The sequence below is a fragment of the Artemia sp. Qi Xiang Cuo genome, chromosome 1 (genome assembly GCF_049724085.1).
Source record: "Artemia sp. Qi Xiang Cuo chromosome 1, ASM4972408v1, whole genome shotgun sequence".
In the NCBI taxonomy this organism is placed as follows: domain Eukaryota; kingdom Metazoa; phylum Arthropoda; class Branchiopoda; order Anostraca; family Artemiidae; genus Artemia; species Artemia sp. Qi Xiang Cuo.
The window spans coordinates 44,137,441-44,157,392 of NC_142794.1; the positions used below are offsets into that span (position 1 = coordinate 44,137,441).

The 19,952-nt window shown below is 35.6% G+C and overlaps 1 protein-coding gene across 3 annotated transcripts in view; it reads right to left on the reverse strand.

Moving 5' to 3' along the window:
• Window positions 1-19,952, reverse strand: part of LOC148956357 (peroxisomal ATPase PEX1-like) — an 84,965-nt gene that overhangs the window by 53,605 nt on the left and 11,408 nt on the right. For all 3 annotated transcript variants that reach the window (XM_089095025.1, XM_089095030.1, XM_089095020.1), the window contains exons 3-8: window positions 18,183-18,419; window positions 14,836-14,947; window positions 11,813-12,252; window positions 10,344-10,591; window positions 6,937-7,058; window positions 3,626-3,733 (exon numbers count right to left, since the gene is read on the reverse strand). In XM_089095025.1, the coding sequence (XP_088951151.1) occupies window positions 3,626-3,733; window positions 6,937-7,058; window positions 10,344-10,591; window positions 11,813-12,252; window positions 14,836-14,947; window positions 18,183-18,419 (1,267 nt within the window). The remainder of the gene's footprint in view (window positions 1-3,625; window positions 3,734-6,936; window positions 7,059-10,343; window positions 10,592-11,812; window positions 12,253-14,835; window positions 14,948-18,182; window positions 18,420-19,952) is intronic.

A 19,952-nucleotide genomic window follows, 5' to 3' on the forward strand; every position in this document is an offset into this window, starting at 1 on the left:
CCCTGAGCATCACTTGTGGAGACCAACACATAGAGCAAGTCATCCATTTCAAATACTTGGGAAGCCTAATAGAAAGTACCGAATCTACCACAAAAGAAGGGCTCATAATAATCGACCAAACCAATGGGGTCTTCAATAGATTACAGAAACTATCGCTGTCCCAAAGCTTCTCTATACAGCTAGAGTCATGACTCTTCAATAGCAATGTTATGCCAGTGCTGCTTTACGCTGCCGAAACCTGGCACATGAACCAGGAACAAGAGCGTTACTTGCTTTCGAAAACACATGTCTCAGAAGAATTCTCAACATCCATTGGCAGCAGAAAATAACAAACCAATCCATCCGTGACAAGACTGGCCAGCCTCTTGTGACACATATCATAAGAGTCCGCCGATGGAGATACCTTGGCCATGTACTACGTATGGACAATCTCCGACTACCAAATGCAGCGCTCCATTGGCAGCCATCGGGTCCACGCCGCAGGGGCAGACCCAGAAACACCCTGCGTCGAACGTACCAGACAGATCTCTGTAACCTGCACACATCAATCCAACCTCAGTGGGAGGACATACTTGCAGCAGCAAACCGGCGGGAAGATTGGCGGCTCCTTCTTGATGCCCTGGGTGCCTCTGGAGGCACAGGCGGATCTAAGGTCTAAAGTAAAGGTAAGATAAAGATATACGAAAAATTTGGCAGGTTATAAATTCTGTGCTTAGACCCTCTTTTCAATCTCCATCAGTCCCTTCTTTTTTGGATCTCGATGGCAAAATTATCGAAGGCGAGCTGACTGTTGAAGATGCATTTACTTCATATTTTGTGAATATTTGCAAAAGGACTGCTTCGGCTGTTAGTTCTCCTTCTCCTTCAAGATCCAACTTCAGATCTTATCTTGGGCCACGTTGTATGAATTCAATGTTTTTGGAACCAGCGACGGCGAAAGAAATTACTAAAATTGTTATGGGATTGAAAAATTCTTCGTCGTCTGGCCCTGATAATATTCCTACTAAAGTAATTAAGTTCACACTTCTTTTCATTATTTCTCCCTTAACGAAACTTATTGACCTTTCCTTTCAGTATGGTATTATCCCGAGTAGTCTCAAGCGAGCTCGAGTCATCATATTATATAAGGAGGGAGGGGGACAAAAAATGATCCAGCCAACTATCGGCCAATTTCTTTGTTGTCTGTGTTTAGCAAAATATTTGAGAAAGCGATGCTTTCTCGTCTTAATAATTTTCTTACTTCCGAAGATTTTTTTCACGATTTTAAATTTGGTTTTCGAGCAAATCATTCGATTGAGCATGCTTGTGCAGTTTTACTGAATTATCTTCAATCTGCCCTAGACTCCCTTTTGATTCCTGCCGCTTTGTTTCTGGATGTTCGTAAAGCCTTTGAATTTTTGCAGTTAGAAGTAAAAATCCTCTTTACTGCTGTCGTCTATGTTGCCCAACATTCTCCCGTACCCATAACCATAGTTTGCATACCTCGGATTCTCTTCTTACTTTTGCCGATGATACCACCCTTATTACTTCTGGGAGAACAGAGAATGAGTTTCGTACAAGGTTAGTGGACTTCTTCGAGAGAGTTTCATTTGGTTTGATACTAAAGCTCTTGCCTTAAATGTTTCTAAAACTAATTTTTTAATTTTTCTCGTATATCTTAAGCTTGTCCTCAATTATCTGAAATTCATATATCCAAAGGCTTTATTAGTAGACCAAAGGATGGCCATGTCCGTTTCCTAGGTATCCTCCTAGATAACAATTTATCTTTTAAACACCATATTGATTTGATCAAAGTGGAGGTATGCAAAAACCTCGGTATTCTAAGAAAACTCAAACATATTTTTCCAGGACCAATTCTAAGAATCCTATTTCAAAGCTTAATTTATCCTTATGTTTCCTATTGTCCAGTCATATGGATGTCTACTTTCCATTATTTTTTCAAACCGCTTTCGAATACTTACGATAAAGCTATAAATCTTATCCAGGATGTAAGTCGTTCGGCAACTAAACCGTTAGTTGATATTAAAAAACTTTATATTCTTTCCTGTGCATCTTTCGCTTTTCTTCAGCTCCATGGTGATATTCCTAGATCCCTTAGATTTACGTCTTCTTTTGTATCTGATCGGTCAAAGTACCGGCTCCGTAGTTCTATAAATATCCAAATTCCGCATATACCAACAATAAGATCCGATTTTAATCCTTTTGTTACGCGTAATTTGACCTGGAATACCCTTCCCGATTCGGCTCGAGAATGCCACTCGTTTGACACCTTCAAAAGACAAGTAAACATTTTTCGTTTTCATGTGATTAATTTTCCTTACTTTTTCCTGAATAAATATTTAATTTTTCCTCAATAAATTTTACTTCATAATTTTTATTTATTTATATTTTCTTTTCTTCTCCCTTTTACTCTTCTTTCTGTGACTGTGAGTATAATTGTTTTTTTTTGCCTTTCTCGTGGCTTACTTTTGTGTTTTGAATGGTTGGCAATAGTTTTTCATTTAATTGTTTTCCGTTTCTTTTTCTGTAAAATCTGATTGTGACCAGTGGATTGCAGAAGGGTAGGAAGATCACCTTTTTGATTCTAGAATAATAGGCAGAGAAATGAATTATGTTATGCTTTATTGATGTTTTTTTTTTTTTTTTTTTTTTTTACTGTTTTTTTCTTTCTTTTTTTTTATCTCACTAAGTTATCCGCTATTGTTAGTTTGTGACCCGTATATAAACTCCTAATTACAGGTAAATGTACCTCTGCGAAGAATAGCACAGTGTATTATTGTATGTGTATTGATAATGAATAAAATCTTATCTTATCTTAAGAAGAAGTCCCTTTGATACATAATATTGTTAATGGTAATTTTAGGCTTAGAACGATTTTTTACCACCTACTCTTGTAGAAACTCATTTTGTGTTTGACAACATGCTCTTAGAATTACCGTAGCCAAAATATTAATAAATTTCAAAGATAACAGGAAGTTCCTTTGATACATAATGTTGTTCATGGTATTAGAATGATTTTTTACCACCTACTCTTGTACAAACTCATTTTGTGTTTCACAACATGCTCTTTGAATTACCGTAGCCAAAATATTAAAAATTTGAAATACATGAGGAAGTTTCTTTGATAAATAACGCGGTTGATGGTAATTTTAGCCTTAGAACAAATTTTAACGATCTACTCTCGTACAAGCTCACTTTGTGTTCGACAACACACTCTTTGAATTACCGTAGCGAAAACATTAAAAACTTTCAAACATAAGAGGAAGTTCTTTTGAAATATATTGTTCATGGTAATTTTAGCCTTAGAACGACTTTTTGCGACCTAATCTTTTACTCATTTCGTGTTTGACAACATGCTCTTTGAATTACCGTATCTAAAGTGTTAAAAATTGTCAAACATAAGAGGAAATTCCTTTGATACATAATATTGTTCATCGTAATTTTAGCCTTAGAACGATTTTCCATATTTACTTTCGTTCTTTTATTTTATAACTATAACGCTATATCGCTTTATTATTGTTGGTAGCTTAATAACTCCTTAAATACAACTAACATTATCATAACAGTAACAGGAAAAAACCCACTGAAGTTTAAAACAAAATAAATGACCAAAAATCATATTTACCCTTCCAATGGACGCAATTCAAGTAAACAGCTTTTACACCAAATGGTGGGTCTTCCAATTTCTTGCAGATCTGATCAACAAAAGTAGTTTTCCCACAGCCTAAGCCACCTACAACAATTGAAAAAAAAGAGACAAAGAATACAATCGGATTTATAGTTATTACACAAGAAAAAACAACATCAGTATTAACAGTCACCCCGAGAAATAAAAAAAACTTACCCGAGGGGGTGGCAAAAATACATTACATAATACAGGACTATAAAATAAATAATGAAATAACTTAATAAATAAATTGTATTTATTATAGATATGCATTTAGACAAATGTTAGGTAATGCTAGTTACTCTGCGATTTAAATAATTTAGTGCTATAATGATAAGGCCAACGCTCTGCTATCGCTTAATATAGAAAACACAATAGTTGAAAACTCAACTGATTGTGCTATTCGACAATTTTGAATTTGAGCTCTACCATTGTGGTCACCTTAAAAATCAACTTTTGTCGTGTTAAACATATGTTTTAGAATTGTGGGAGTGTGATGGTTTCGAAAATTGTATTTTAGCCATTTGTTCAGGGAATGGCCTTAACTATATTCATTTTGTGTTTAATAAATAATAAATAAATAATAAAATAACTAATACAAATCACACATCCTAATTGGCAACCCAAACCTTATAACAAAACAATTTCAACTTTACAAGAGGCTATAATAATTCATTTAATTATTTATTTACACACCCCCTCCTCATAAAAAAAAACAAAATTCATACTCACTGAAAAGGATTTCTTTAATTGCTCTCTTAAACATATAAATATCGCTAAGTTTTTTAATACTCTCATCAAGGTGATTCTTCCAACTTTTAATCCCCCTACGAAGAACATAAAATGTCGACCAGTTCGAAACAATCAATGCATTAATCTCTGGGGAAGATCGAGTGTCATTATCGCGGATCGTTGATCTTGGATTTACTAAACTATCACAACATGAAAAAATTGTACAATGTTGTAGCCTAAAAATATACAGGGTTTGTCTGGAAAGTAAAAGGACTGAGTCAAATTAAAAACATTTGTTGAGCCATTCTTTACAATTCTTTAAAAACCTTCAAAATAGGCTCCTTCTGCGTCAATGCAGCACTGCCAGCACGATTTCTAAGCATTGAAGGCGTCACGGTATGCATTCTCCGGAATAGTCTTGAGAGCCGCGGTGCATGCTGCTTGGATCCCCTCTGTCACCTCAAAATACTTGCCTTTCATGGGCCTTTTGAGGCTAGGAAACAAAAAAAAGTCCGGGGGGCCACATATGGGCTGTAGGGCGGCTGCGAGCCGGGGCGTTGTCGTGGTGCAACTTCCAGTCGGTTGCGATGTCTTGTCGGACCCAATTGACCCTTAGTTTGAGTCTCTTGAGGACATCCACATAAAACTTGGCGTCGACGGTTAATCAAGGAGGAACAAATTCATGGTGGAAGATGCCTTAGATGTAAAAAAGGCAACGAACATCGTTTTCATTTTGGATTTGCTCATTCTTGCCTTTTTGGGCGAGAAAACGCCGACGTGTGCCACTCGGAAGACAGCCTCTTTGTCTCGGGATCATACTCAAGGATCCAGCACTCGTTACCTGTGATTACGTCATGCAAAAATTGGGGGTCACTTTCACACATGTTCAAATTTTCTTTCTTTTTCCACTCGCCGCAATTTCTGGTCCTCAGTGAGCACTTTTGAGACCATCTTCGCGCACACATTGCGCATGTTCAAATGTATCGTCACAATATCATGAACGACAGATTTTTGTAAATTTAACATTTGGCCAATTAAACGAATACTTAGTCGACGGCCGGAGTTCCAAACTTTGCGCACAAGAGTCACATTGTCGGTTTTTGTCGAAGTCAAAGGTCTTCCAGTACGGTCTTCATCGGCGACCTCTTCCCGGCCCTCCAAAGAGGCCTGGTGCCACCAAAACCACTTCTTGCTAAAGAAACATCTGGGTAAGCCTGCTTGATCATATCAAACGTTTCTATCGCAGTTTTACCGAGTTTCAAACATAATTTAATCGCCTACCTCTGCTCTAACGAACACTGCATTTTCGGCTTGCACCACTAACAGAAAACACGTCACGCAAAAATGCCTGTCCTGACTCTACAGGTGCTCGGAGACAACTGACCAGCAGCTCATTTGTTAGCTAGGAAAGCCCTCTACCGAATCGAGTTGGAGCGCGCACGCTCCGAAGTACAGTCGTGGCGAGAGAAAATTAGTCCTATTACTTTCCGGACAAACCTTGTACATGCCAAAGTCACAATTCTTTATAACAAAACTCTTGCTATATTATTTTTCTCTTTTATACCTTATTTTATACTTGGTATAATAGCCAATACATTTTGACTGAATGGTGTTTGTCTTGAATTTTTCGACTATAGCGCTGGAGTTGCTTTCCTTTTTTTTCAATTCTCTCGAAGGTTATTTTTAAGCGCTTCTCTTAGCTGATTGTTATTTGGTCATAAAAATCTCTTTTATTGTGACTTTTGAAAGAAAGCATTACGTTGAAACAAGGATTCGTAGAAATTCTTTAAGCAACATTGATACCTAGAAATTCACAGATTTTTAATCCTTTAAACCAACATCGCTTATGTACAGATGTTACCCAAAACAGTGTCAGATTTTTTTTTTTTTCAGGGGGGAGACTGACGCAATTGTAAATATACCTACACATAGGGGGGGGGGGAGAGGAGGCTGAGAGAAATATTTTGTATCTTCTCTAAGGATGATACAAAATTACGGTGCTGGCTCCAGCTTTAAATCCCATCATTTCACAAAACCCCATGCGTTGATTTCAAAAATTACACTGCAATTTAACAGTGGGTTTTATGCTAATGTATTCATTCATCTTGAATGAAACAAAAATATAAACGTTACTGCCAAACACCGTAAATAATATACTTAGAATAACTAAGTACGAAGTGGAGCCATTTGTCCTAAATGGGTTAAACGCCATTTATTTAAAATAATTTATGTTTAAACCCAACGCCAGTACGTTTAATTTGCTTAGACGCAAATATGTTATATTGGCATACTCGCTCCAACCAGTTTTGTTTGAAACGTATCCCTGCTTACAATGATTTTTTTGTACATTTTCCTTATTATTTATATGTACACAAACCCTTGGATGAACTGAGAGCTATGCAATCGCACTATCCTTTTCTGCAACTTTATCCTTCCATTTCGTTAGCTACAGCCTCCCTAAATACCAATATTATGAGAAAAAAAAAAAAAAAAAAAAAAAAAAAAAAAACGGTTGAACAACAATAATTGCAGCTTACCTGTGACTAGAATATTGCCAAATTTGCATCCAGATACTAGGTACTGCGGGGTCCCATGTAATTCAGGGTCCACGGGTAGACACGATAATACAATGTCTATAAGGGCTTGCTGATCATGCAAACTGTAAAAGACATAAATAGGGTCTGAAGCAAATGGTATTTAATTTTGCATGCAGCATAATACTGAACTGCTAACTGAGTCAACGTTACTCCTGCATTATATACTCAACTTCTAGAATTTGTTTGAGGATAACACTGTATAAAAGGTAGTACGGATAGTAGCCTACTGACAAAAGGGTAATACCACCGATTCCCAACAAAGAGACTGGCGCCAAATATATCCCAAAATAATATATTTATCTGTTATGTTTCATTGCTTGAATTGTCGTGCCTTTTCGTTAGCGAGTTTTTGTGTTACCTGTCAATGGCTGTGTATCATTCTGAAAGAATCACAACAGATAAATAAATAGGTTATTAAAAAATGATTTAAAACATGGATACAAATGGAAGGAAATGTGAAAATCTGATTAATAGAAGCTTTCTTTATACAAATTTTATAAAACAAGAATTTTATTGTTATAGTTGTTCTATATATTTAGCCCAGGGCTATATCTGATCTCATTAGGCAGAATGGGGCTTATTGTCAAGACAACAACCATTATATTTGTAAATAGTGTTGATTGGGAAACCAAATGACACTACTCTTTAGTTATTTTAGGGTTCCATTCAAAACAGCCTATAGACAACAATATTACCTGTTTGAGATTACAGCAAAATACAGAAATGGTTACTTGTCATGTAGCTCACAGCATGTTAAAATTTAAGATGAAAACTTAATATTTGGGTGAGCGAAAATAACCAGAAGCAATTCATTTTGCGCTTTTGCTTCGATATTTTCTAAAATCGGTGCGGCGCAGAATTTCTTCTTTTTGCTTTTAATGTTAATGCTGATCCAAGAATTTTGTACACTGACAAGTTTATCACTATCCATATATCATTCTGAAATATCATTTTTGATCCAAACTAAATTCCACGGCATTTTTGTTTATTTTTTTTATTTATAGTTACAATATCACATGCTTTAAGTTTTACAAGCCTCGGAATAGAGCCAATTTGATATATAGTTAAATGAAGAATAAACATACCGTTTAGTCTTAAATTCAAGTGCAGTTAGAATCTAAGGGAATAATCTAGCGGAAAATCAACTAAAGAGGCTGAGGCAAATCTAAATTACCTCAGCCAAACTCTTGTTTTCGTTGAAAGCACATTAATCAGCAGGGGATAGAGTCGACGATAAAGAATAAACCGTTTAGTCTTAAATTCAAGTGCAGTTAGAATCTAAGGGAATAATCTAGCGGAAAATCAACTAAAGAGGCTGAGGCAAATCTAAATTACCTCAGCCAAACTCTTGTTTTCGTTGAAAGCATATTAATCAGCAGGGGATAGAGTCGAAACTTCAAATCTGGTGCAAAGACCTAGGGGCAGAAACTATGACCCATGGGACCCAACGGTCACTGGTTGTGGAGCAACACAAGGAACAACGTCAATCGGGTTGAACTTCAACCGTCTAAAAGCGCAAATAGTCTTATGAACGATAATTAGGTTTACTAATCAGATAGAAATAAAGACATTCTGGCAACCTTAAGCCTTCCACAGAGGTCAGTTCAGGTGCAGACCATTAAAGGGACAACTACAAGCCTAGGTCTTAATACTTACCAATGTTGATTTGGACCCGCAGCCCCTCCTGATAAATGTGCTTAATACAAGAATTCAGAGCCCCGTCCCCCTGCAAAGGCCGTATCCCAGACCCCAAAATAAAATGGGGAAAAATGGGGAAATCAGCTCTCAACTTTCAACGATCTTTTGCTGAGCTACCAAAAATGCGTTCTAGTAGATGTCCAGATTGCAAGAATTTTCCTCCATAACCTAGAGAGGTACGATCGGCTCTGAATAAGAAAAACATAGATATGACTCTATGCCTTCTTTCCAGCCCAGCTTTATTTATATCTGGCATCTTTGTGTGATAATGTGACGACAAATATGAAACCCCCCCCCCACAATGATCAGATCAGCTATGCACCACAGAATGGCAGTACTAGGAAAATTAATGCGCCTTTATTATACACACAATTTGCTTAAGATTATATAACCAATTCTGGTAGTTGTTCAAATGAAAAGAACTTAGGGGCCGCTTCTCTTCAGAAAAGGTTGGATTGTGTCAAGACATCAAAAACACAACCAGGACATTAAATATTACTTCTTGCTAATTTTGCTAGCACGTTTACCCTTTCAGGTAAACGTGCTGAAAACAACAATTTAGGAGCCCCCTTTCCCTAACAGAGTAAATGTGTCTAGCTCTTCTTCCTTAATGAGTCAGGTTGATACCGACAGCCCCCTCTGAGAGGAATGTTGACTTAACAACGTTGATTATAGAAATTACAAGCAATTACTGAATGTGTCAAAACAGCTCTCCTCCCATTTTGCTATTTGTAATATTTATAAGTATTATAAATATACTTTTACATATTTATAGATAAAAATAGCCACGTTTTCAGATACGTATTTTTATAAAATGGAAGCAAAAAAAAAAAAAAAACAACAAAAAAACTAGGAAATAAAACAGAGACGACCTCTTATTATTTGATATAGATAGTTGAACAGTCAATAATAAAGTTCTGAGAAATGTTTACTTTACTGGTTTGGATCAACAAGATTTGATTACTCGCTCCTATGCGCTCCTATACTCTGAAAAATTCTGAAATTAGTTGCACCTTTGAAATCTCCAAGAAAAGCAAAATTATTTGCCTTATTGCATTTCACCATTAAAATCCTGGTCTTTCACAAAAATGAAAACGTTTTCTGCATATATTTTGCAAAAAGGGTAGTTTTAGACAAATTCCAAAGGCCTTCGATGTCACCCCTCTGCTCAAAAGACAGGTTCAGATATAAGTTCTATTGGACAGCATTATTTGAGCTTACACAGGTGAAAACATAAACTTCTTACTTCAATACGGACTTTCAGATGTTTTTACAGCACTACTATGTAGAGAAATAGAACTTGAAGAGGTACTAGTTAATTAAACGAAACACACTCAAGAATTACGCTTAAGTTAGATCTCAGACAACCGGTTTCATAGCCAAAAAGACAAGTGACGGGTGATATAATGCATTGGACTTATATAATTTGAGCTATATATTTGCACATAAGGGGGTGGGGGTAAGGTTAGGTTAGGGACGCTGTCCAAATACTTTACCCCACACCCCACCCCCTAATGTACAAATATATAGCCCAAATTATATTATTATATAAATTTAAGGTTATATCAAGGTTATATTTTACTAGGATTAATCTATCTTCACTTTTTGGATGCGTTTCGTTTAATTGACAAGTAGCCTTGACGACTTACTCTTCAATTAGCACGTTGTTTTTCACAAGAACAGGTTTTTGAAGTTGTTCTTTTTCTTCTTCAAAAACAATAGGGATCGATTTTAATGTGATAGGTCTGACTTTACAATATGTTAAGTTCTCCGGATCTAAGTGGAGGCTTGCAGTTGTGTCGCATAGCTGTATTTGCATTCCTTCATTGATAAAAACATGAGCAGTTCCATTCGCTAAGTTTTTTACATCCTTCTCTGCTAATGTTAGCGAAATACCCTGGAAAAGGAAATCATTAGGTCAGGTCGCAAATAGCCTGCTTAAAAATATTAACTTGCTGCACAGAGACAAATATTATGTGTGACAGTATATCAGCTAAGTGGTATCAGTTGATTAGCTTATCAGTTTCCTTCTCTATAAAATTTAGCCGGTTTGGACTTGAAGAAATTTTCAGGAGTGAAACTGACTTGCTCTACCGAACTGAATGTTTTCCATATGGCGAATAGAAAATGTTTTATTTTATAGACATGTTGAGTTTTTTTTTAATGGAATGTTTCAAACAGAACAAACTACAAAAACATTTCGCATAAAATATAATCAGTAAAAACAACATGACTACTGTTATATAAAAACTGTGAACAGTTTAAATTTTCGAACTGTATTTTTAAATAAATGCCAAAACGAGGAACGCTAACAAAATGAAAACTGCTCCCTTAACTGGCCGAAAATATCGATTATTTTGTGCGAACTATATAATATAATCGATTTTGTAACATACAAATAGAAAGCAGTATATTGACAAATAATTGGAGTCCATTGAGACCATTTTTTTCTGGAATTTCCTCATTGAGCAACTACATATACTATAATTGCTCCATGGAAGGACAGACACTTGGTCACACAGGCTAGACATAGTAAACAAACAAAAACAAGGAAATTTTTTAGGCAAGGAAGAAAAAGAAATCTTACATGTTTTCGCAACAATCTCTATTAAAGCATATCCAGTGCAAGAATAGGTTTTAAAAAATGTTGTAAAATACAAAAACTAATTAAAAAAAACAAGGAGAAAAGGCAAATGTAAAATAAAATCAAATAGAAAGCAATCAAAACAAGACTATAGTTTTTTTACTTTCTTTTTTTCTTTCCGTCCTTTATTTTTCTCATTTCTTTATAAGCCTTATTATTTTTGTTTATGCTTTCTTTACTGTCTGTGTAAAACCTAGATAATCAATTTTTGTGTAGTCATGGGTTCCTCAGACGAGTATAACCTTTTAGAGCCTATGGTATGTTTTTTTGTAACCTTTGTTAATAAAATTTAAACTTTAAGTTGATAAAACCCCAAAAATAAAAAAGGCTAAGCTTAAACCTGAAAACAAACTTCTGGAAGGGAGTTTTATAATTAGACAACTTTCGGTCTATAAATACTAAACAGAACCAGTATTAAAAGCCTAAACAGAAACTATTGACAAAATTATCTACAATATTAAACCCAAAGCTCACCTGTTTATGCTTCACAACAAGACGCTTCGGTTCTTTCACTTGACAGGCATTTATCCATTTAAAAACAATTAACGACGGCCTTTTAAGCTCTAGACAATTAAAAAGACTATCAGACATGAATATATGACATACTGGCACGGAGTCATCCAAAATAAGTTTAACAAGAACTTCCTTTTCGTCATACATTAACAAACCACTGAGCTCACTGAAGTTGTTTACAAGTCCAAAATTTGCTAAAGTGTTTCTGCAAACGAAGGCCATATCATTCTGCAATTTAAACTTTCTCTTGATAAAGCTGCTGTTTATGCCGTAACCCTCGAAGGAAAATTCAGAAAAGCTTCTAGTTTCTTCATCACTCTGCTGATGTTTGGGATCCAAAATATGAACTTCTGTCATTTCTACTAGACGCCCATAGATTTGACCATCATTCTCTAAACGCACTATAAATGGTTGCTTATATAATAAATATGATTATGTACACAGCTCAATTAGTACGAGTTCAAAATATGAATAAAAAATAACAACAACGTGTCATCCATGTGAGACACATAGTTACAATTCAAAATATCAGACAAAGAGAAGCATGACGAAAAGAAGACAAAAGACAGGAGAGAAGAGAAGAGAAGAGAAGAGAAGAGAGAGAGAGAGAGAGAGAGAGAGAGAGAGAGAGAGAGAGAGAGAGAGAGAGAGAGAGAGAGAGAGAGAGAGAGAGAGAGTATGGTTTTTAAATTTTATTCTTAATATTCAAGTTAGTAAAACTTCTTTTTGGGATTTTATTTAATGTTTACACCCATCAGCAACGGAGAACATCCTAAAATTAGCTTTCCTTTCTCCTGGAAAGTTAACATTCCTATACATTCGAGGTGTGCACGTGATAAGTACATGGCCAGTCTTTATTGAGTATTAAATAAAAAAAAAAGTTTTTTTTAAACTGAAAGTAAGGAGCGACGTTAAAAATTAAATCGAACAGAAATTATTCCGTATATGAAAGGGACTGTCCCCTCCTCAACGCCTCGCTCTTTACGCTAAAGTTTTTTATTGTTAAAAAAAATAGAGTTGTGAGAAAGTCAAACTGTAGCGTAAAGACCGAGGCGCTGAGGAGGGGACAGCCCCTTTCATATACGGAATAATTTCTGTTCATTTTAAGTTTTAGTGTTGTTCCTTACTTTCAGTTAGAAAAACTTGTTTTTTTTTATTTAATTTCTGATCATTTTTTTATTAATGGAGGTTCTGATTTTGGTTCTCCATAAATGGATAATTAAAGCAAAATTTGCTTATTAATTTTACTTTTATTTGGTTAAATGGCTTTCTTGAAACTTGTTGAATTTTGTTTACGAACGTTTTTATTAGTAACAAATATACGTAACTTACGAATTAACTTACGTATCGAACTTCTATATTCATATATTTTTAATACGTATATTAGCGGGTTGTTCTCATAGTCAATACCTTGTTATTTAATGTGAAGGTAGAGATTTCTTCTAGTTCTTTCAAATTGATCCCTTAGTCACACATATTTTGAATGACGTTGAATAAATAAATCTTGCGAAAATACTAAAACATGCTTGGCTTAAAGAGCGAAGTATTGACTAGGGGGTGAACCCAATCATATAGCTAATATTTTCTGTTCGTTTTAAGTTTTGATGTTGCTCCTTACTTTCAGTTGAAAAACTTGTTTTTTTATATTTAATTTCTGTTTTTTTTTTTAAATAATACTGGGGAGTCCGGCACCCCCTTCATAGCAATGTCCCTTCCCCCATGAAAACTTACTTCATGGAAAGATCCTTCCACATAGCCCCCGCCACCCCCCACTACCAGAAAAAATTCCCCCTGAAAACGTCTGTATACTTCCTAATAACCAATGCTATATGTTAACATTGGGTAAAGATCATAACTTTCAGCCCTCCCCCCAGGGGCTTCAGGTGATTAAGTCATCCTAAAAGACATAGTTATCACATTTTCGACCTTACTAAACAAAATGGTTATCTCAAAATTTTGATCGGGTGACTTCGGGAAAAAAATGAGCATGGGAGGGGGCCTAGTTGCCCTCCATTTTTTAGTCACTTAAAAAGGGCACTAGAACTTTTAATTTTCGTTCCAATGAGCCATCCCACGATATTCTAGGAACACTGGGTAAATACTATTACCCCTGGGAAAAAGAAAAAAAAAACAAATAAAAACGCATCCCTGACCTTTCTTCCTGCAAAAAAAGAAAAATTCAACAATTTTATAGGTAGGAGCTTGAAACCTCTACAGTAGGGTTCTTTGATACGTTGAATATGATGGTGTGATTTTCATTAAGGTTCTATAGCTTTTAGGGGGTCTTTTCCCGCTTTTTCCAAAATAAGCCAAATTTTCTCAGGCGCATAACTTTTGATGGGTAAGATTAAACTTGATGAAATTTATATATTTGAAATCACATTTAAAATCTGATTCTTTTGATGTACCTATTGGTATCAAAATTCCGTTTTTTAGACTCTCGGTTACCATTCGTTACCACGAACTGTTTGAAAATCCTTTAAAACTGATTGATATGAGAATTTTCTACACACTGCTATCGAACAGTCGAACAGTTTCTGTTTTTTTAGCTACTTCATAGCTTGCATTACATCCAAATTAAGGTTGCCCGAAGCTAAATTTAATTTGTAAGCACTTCATCTCAAATGCAAAACCTACAGAATAAATTATTTCCTGGTATTATGCACTAAAATATATCGAGGCCACAAAAATACTATGCAGAGACTAATATCCTAGTTTATCATTAGCTGTAATGCTTTTCTGAAATAAGATTCCGTTGTATACAGTATTAACAAAAAGGAACTAATACCAAATGCCTTTCCAGCATCTTACTAGTAGGATTTGTGGAATGTCAGTATTGTCATTTTTAAGGAGCATAAAAAAGCACCAAAACTAATTTTGTAAAATCTATGTCTATTCGTAGCTCTCTGATGAGTTAAAGAAAGGCTTATTCCCTATTTGTTGTCTTTGATCTTTTAAGAGGGCTAGGAATAGGAAGCACTTACAGACACGAATAGAGGATCGGAGACCCTGAAAACGTACTGGAATGACTGCCCCTTTCCAAACTAGTTGAAACTGCTCTAACAAGGACGACTGTATTCCCTCTAGGTTTGATACCTGAAAAAATTAAAAATGACTTTCTTTTTTGGATAGTTTCTTCTGCTATTACAACAGTCAAAGTTTTGTATGTAGCTTGTCTAACTCTGTTCTGTAGTTGCACATTCAGGAGTAACTACATAACGGGGTCGCCATGCACACCGTGTACTCTGAGCTGTGAATCACAGAAAAACATACACAAACTTATCCGGAAAAAAATGATTTTTCCACCTTCTTGAACAAAAAAGGGAATATCGAAATCATCTCGAAACGGTTTTGGTAATTAGTAATGACAGTTCACACAAACTAACTGTTTTTTAATATTGGCCCTGGCCTTAGCGGTTTTATCGTAATATCAGTGTACCTCCCCATAAATTATCGTGGTGTTCTTTCAAAAAGGTGACATACGAGCGCTTGTTTGAGACTCGGGAGGTCGGTCGAACAACACGAGTCAGAAAAGATTATTATCTGTGGGGACTTAAATTGCCAGCTATTAGATGATGACCGTTTCTTCACTATACTTAGGGAGTATCTGCAAGGCACTATGACTCCAGTCCCAAAATCTAAGTTCTTTACTTTTGTTCATAGCGCATCCTTGACCACGTCTAATATCAATCACTTTTTTCTTAATTTCCAACTCCCGACGGGGATGAAAGCAGTTATGCACTCTGAGCACAACTGTAGTGATCATCTTGGAATTAGCTTATTAGTACAATTATTGATCCGAAAGTGATGCCCCGTTAGATCACGGCACATAGTGATTGGCATAGAGTAGAGCAATCTTTGTACAAAAATATCCTTGACTCGACTCTTGTTATAATTAAAGTACCGTTCCACCTCCTAGTTCATGGTCAAAAAGAAAACAGAATAGCTCTGAATATCTGTTGCTCCAAAATTGTACACTCAACGAAGTTGGTGGAATCAGTCTCTGTGCCAGTGGCAAAAGTGTACCCCAACACTCGTAAAAATGGATGGGATAACCCACTTGTCAAGTTTATCAAGAAGAGATCCAAATTCTGGTACCAACTGTAGAAGGATTGTGGAAGGAATGCCAAAAAAGAATTCAACTTTACTGTCGATAGCATACAAGCACAACAAGCGGAGTAACTATCAAATTATTGTAAAATTACCCACAAATCCTTTAAAGTAATTCCAATCAAACAGGGCTGGCGGTGATGTGCAAAGTCCCATTTCTGATGAAAGTTGGGTAAACTATTACAAGCACGTGTTCGCGCCACCACTCAATGAGCTGGACTACACTTCCAGATCTAAGCTACAAAGAAAGACAGGTAGGTCAAAACTCCGCCGAACTACAGTCATTATTTCTAAATGGCACGTTGAAACAATTATAAAAACATTGAAAAAGAACAATCTCCGGAGCTCGATGTAATTACTCGGAGATACTTACAACATGGCACAGAACTTCTTTATGAGTATTTAGCCCTACTGTTCCAAATGTGCATTGAGCAGGGACTCACACCTGCCAACTTTCACGGTGGCCGCACATCCAATATTCTGAAAAAGAATAAAGATCCACTGCTTTGTAAAAGCTACAGGCCAATCACAGTTCCTTCTCTTTAGTAGCCCGTCAGCTACTAAAGACACTAATAACAACTACATCTCTGATCAAAAAGGCGCTATTTGTCTGTAATGTCGACATTGCTGCTGCCTTCGACTCAATCGTCCACTCGCAAGCACTCTGCTGCCTCTTAGATTCAGGTTTAGATCACAGCATTCTCCCAGCTCTCCATGATCGGTACTCCCACACGCACACCAGTCTTGTTTTGGGATGGGAAAAAATCGCTGGACACAGTAGGCAAAAACTTTATGAGCCCATTGAGCTTTCAAAGGGAGTTGAAAGCTCAGTAGAGCAGACAAGGGTCTGGTCTAAGCCCCATCATGCTCGATTTTGCAATTTATTCCGTAGCTGGACCCATTCGAGGGACATTTTTTTACAAAGGGCGTGGATCTCAGTTTTATTTCATATGCAGATGATTGTTACTCCTAAGCAGCACGCTCAGGGGTGTACAAGAGCATCTTCACCTCCTAGTGACCCTATACAGAAGAATAGGACTGCGGGTCAACATTGAAAAAAATGGAATTTATTGTTTTTAATAGTGCTAACCCGGCAGATACTAATCTCGTCATTAATAGTACTAGAATCCAGCAGCCTCAGTCCCTGAAATACCTTGGTATCACGGCCAGACGCTTGGATCCACTAGAGGCCTGCCAATCTGCAGGTCTATCCGATCATCTTACGGGAACACTGTCAAATGCAAGAGGTCATTCAATCGTTTTATTATTTCAAAATTTTTCAATGCCGTTGTCTCTCTCATAATCTGGCATATATCGCCCTTGTGGGAAATGTTGTCTCTCACCGAGCGTAGAAAAATACGAAGCACTTATTACCAATATGCAAAATTTTGCCTGGGACTTCCACTCAGGTTCTGTAAAACCGAGATTTCATCGATACACGGAGTATTAAATCCATCAACTAAAGTGATCGACATAAAGCGTAGAGCTTCCGAGCGATCTCTCAGCAAGCTATACGATTCACAGCTGACTCAACTATTTATGGGATTGCGTTTATGTGAATTAAGTTTTAGCGTTAGCTATGTTTTTTTCCTTTTCTTCTTTCATTTGATACTCCGCTCTTTTCTCATTTTTATAATAAGCGGGCACAAATAAATATATATATTATTTCCTTTTTTGCTAGAGAGAAAAACTGAGAAATAAATGTTTTCTTTCTACCTCTCGCTTGTGCATTGTTATCTGGATCTGATCTTATGGATCAAGGAAATAATCAAACATAAAACGTTTATCAATTACGCATGACAATTTTAAGATTTGAACTTACTTGAAAAACACTAAATATTCCGAAAAGAACATTTATAAGATTTTATGCTTTTACTTCTCATTGGATATCTTATGGCTTGGATATCTTGCGTCTGCACTAGACTGCACTGGAGTCTATTTATGTCTGCATCGGATATCCTTTGTCTGCACTACACACTGGGTAGCCTTGAGACTCAACACCAGCGGAAGCAAATCAGGTGAAATCTGAGGAGACACCAGTAGGCCTAGAGTAATGGGTACACTCACAAACTAATTGCTCAACTTGTGCCTTCATTGTCTTCAACTTGCAATAATACAAACAATAATAATAATAAAAATAGAACAAAACAATAATAATAAGAAACAAAAAGAATAGGAGCACCAGCCTAAATGGTGATTAAATACGATTGACATTACTTACTATAACTTCATAGTCACCACTGGACACAGGCTCAACATACACTTTTGTAGCTTTCAGAACCTTCTTCACTTCTGTGACGTCTACTAGCGAATTGTTTTTCAAGCCATTAGATTTAGCAAAAGTGAAATTTAAAGTTATCTGAGTATCTATCACAGTTTGTCTGAAATTAGGTTTTGCACTGCATAAGACAAATTTTGAAGCATCTTCAAGACTAGCTACTTTAATAACGCAGGATTCCTGGAATGAAATATAGCAGCTACATAAAGATACTGAGAGTGGAATAAATAAATAAGTAAAAATAATACTAATATTTTACATAGTACTATGTTGAGCAACGGAAGTGCTGACTCAAATAACACTACTTTTTTGTAATTTCTTGTGAAGGTACTTCATTAGCTCTGAATTTTGCGTATTCGTAAGAATATATTTGCTAAAAATAGGGGTTAACAATAAAAGAAAAAAGAAAAATATTTAACCATTTTATCCGCAATAAACTTAATAAGTTTTTCAATACGTCTAACTGAAAACTAGATATTAAAAATAGTACATATAAGAATACACACATACACACACAGATATATATAAACCAAAATTAAGGCTCTAAATAAACTTTTAGCAAACACGTAACCTATCTAGATCGTTTTTAGGCCAGAAAATAACAGGGTGCCATTTTCAAAAAAATATGGAGCTGTTTTCAAGAACTTTTTTTTACATACATGCATACATAAATACACAGTTGCTCGTTTAAAGAGAGTAGGTATATATAAATCAAATAAATTTATTATATTGACATATGCGTGAGCCATGCAATTATCGTCATTTTCTAGCTGTACAAAATGCAAACAGGTTTTCATATTTTGTATAAAAAAAGTGATAAGAACATGAAACAACAGTTTATCACATCGCAAAACATAAGTAGCCTATGGTCATAATTATAAGGTTGTAATCCTGTATTTACCCTTTATTACCACTGAAAACAAGTACAGTAACATCAGAGGGAGAAAAAGAGATAGAAAGATAGAGAGCGAAAAAGGCAATTTTGAGACAAATTATTTTCATAGTCTGACATAAATAGAGTTTCTATGGTATGAGATGGTGGTATTTATAGTGTGACATTTCTCACCAAACCACTAAAAGAATGATATGAACAGGCCGCTACCAGCAATGAGTCCTATATAGAGAAGCACCTTTGAGCTAATTTAAAATGCTATCCAACAATATTAAGCTGTCAGGCTACCTGAAAACTAGACTAATTTAGAATGTTAATTTTTATACCTTGTCTAGGAACTATAGATGAAGAGACAGACGTCCAGTACGATGTTCATGTACGTGTACAATGAAAGATAAAGTTAGTGACAATTAAATAGATGCAGATAAAGACAAAGGTTAAAAACAATAATATCAAGATAAAGGTATAAATTTACATTATACTCACACTTTACCCTGTATAAATAACCTAAAGAATCAATGCAACAAATTGATTTTGTGCAACGATTCTTAAATAAAATCGAATTTTATTTCGAGATTCTAAAATTTATTTCAGAATAATAACCTTGAAAGTCAGAAATTTAAAACATTTAAAACAAGGTTGTGAATCTCTGGTTTATGAAATTTCTAATAATTTATTATAACGAACTTTAAGCAAGGAACTTTCATAACAGTATTTGCATGAAAAGAATGATTTTTTATGGCAATTTCAAAATTATAAAATTGCCAAGTTCCAAATTACTCAACAAAAGTTACGAGCCTGAGAATATTTGCCAAATCACA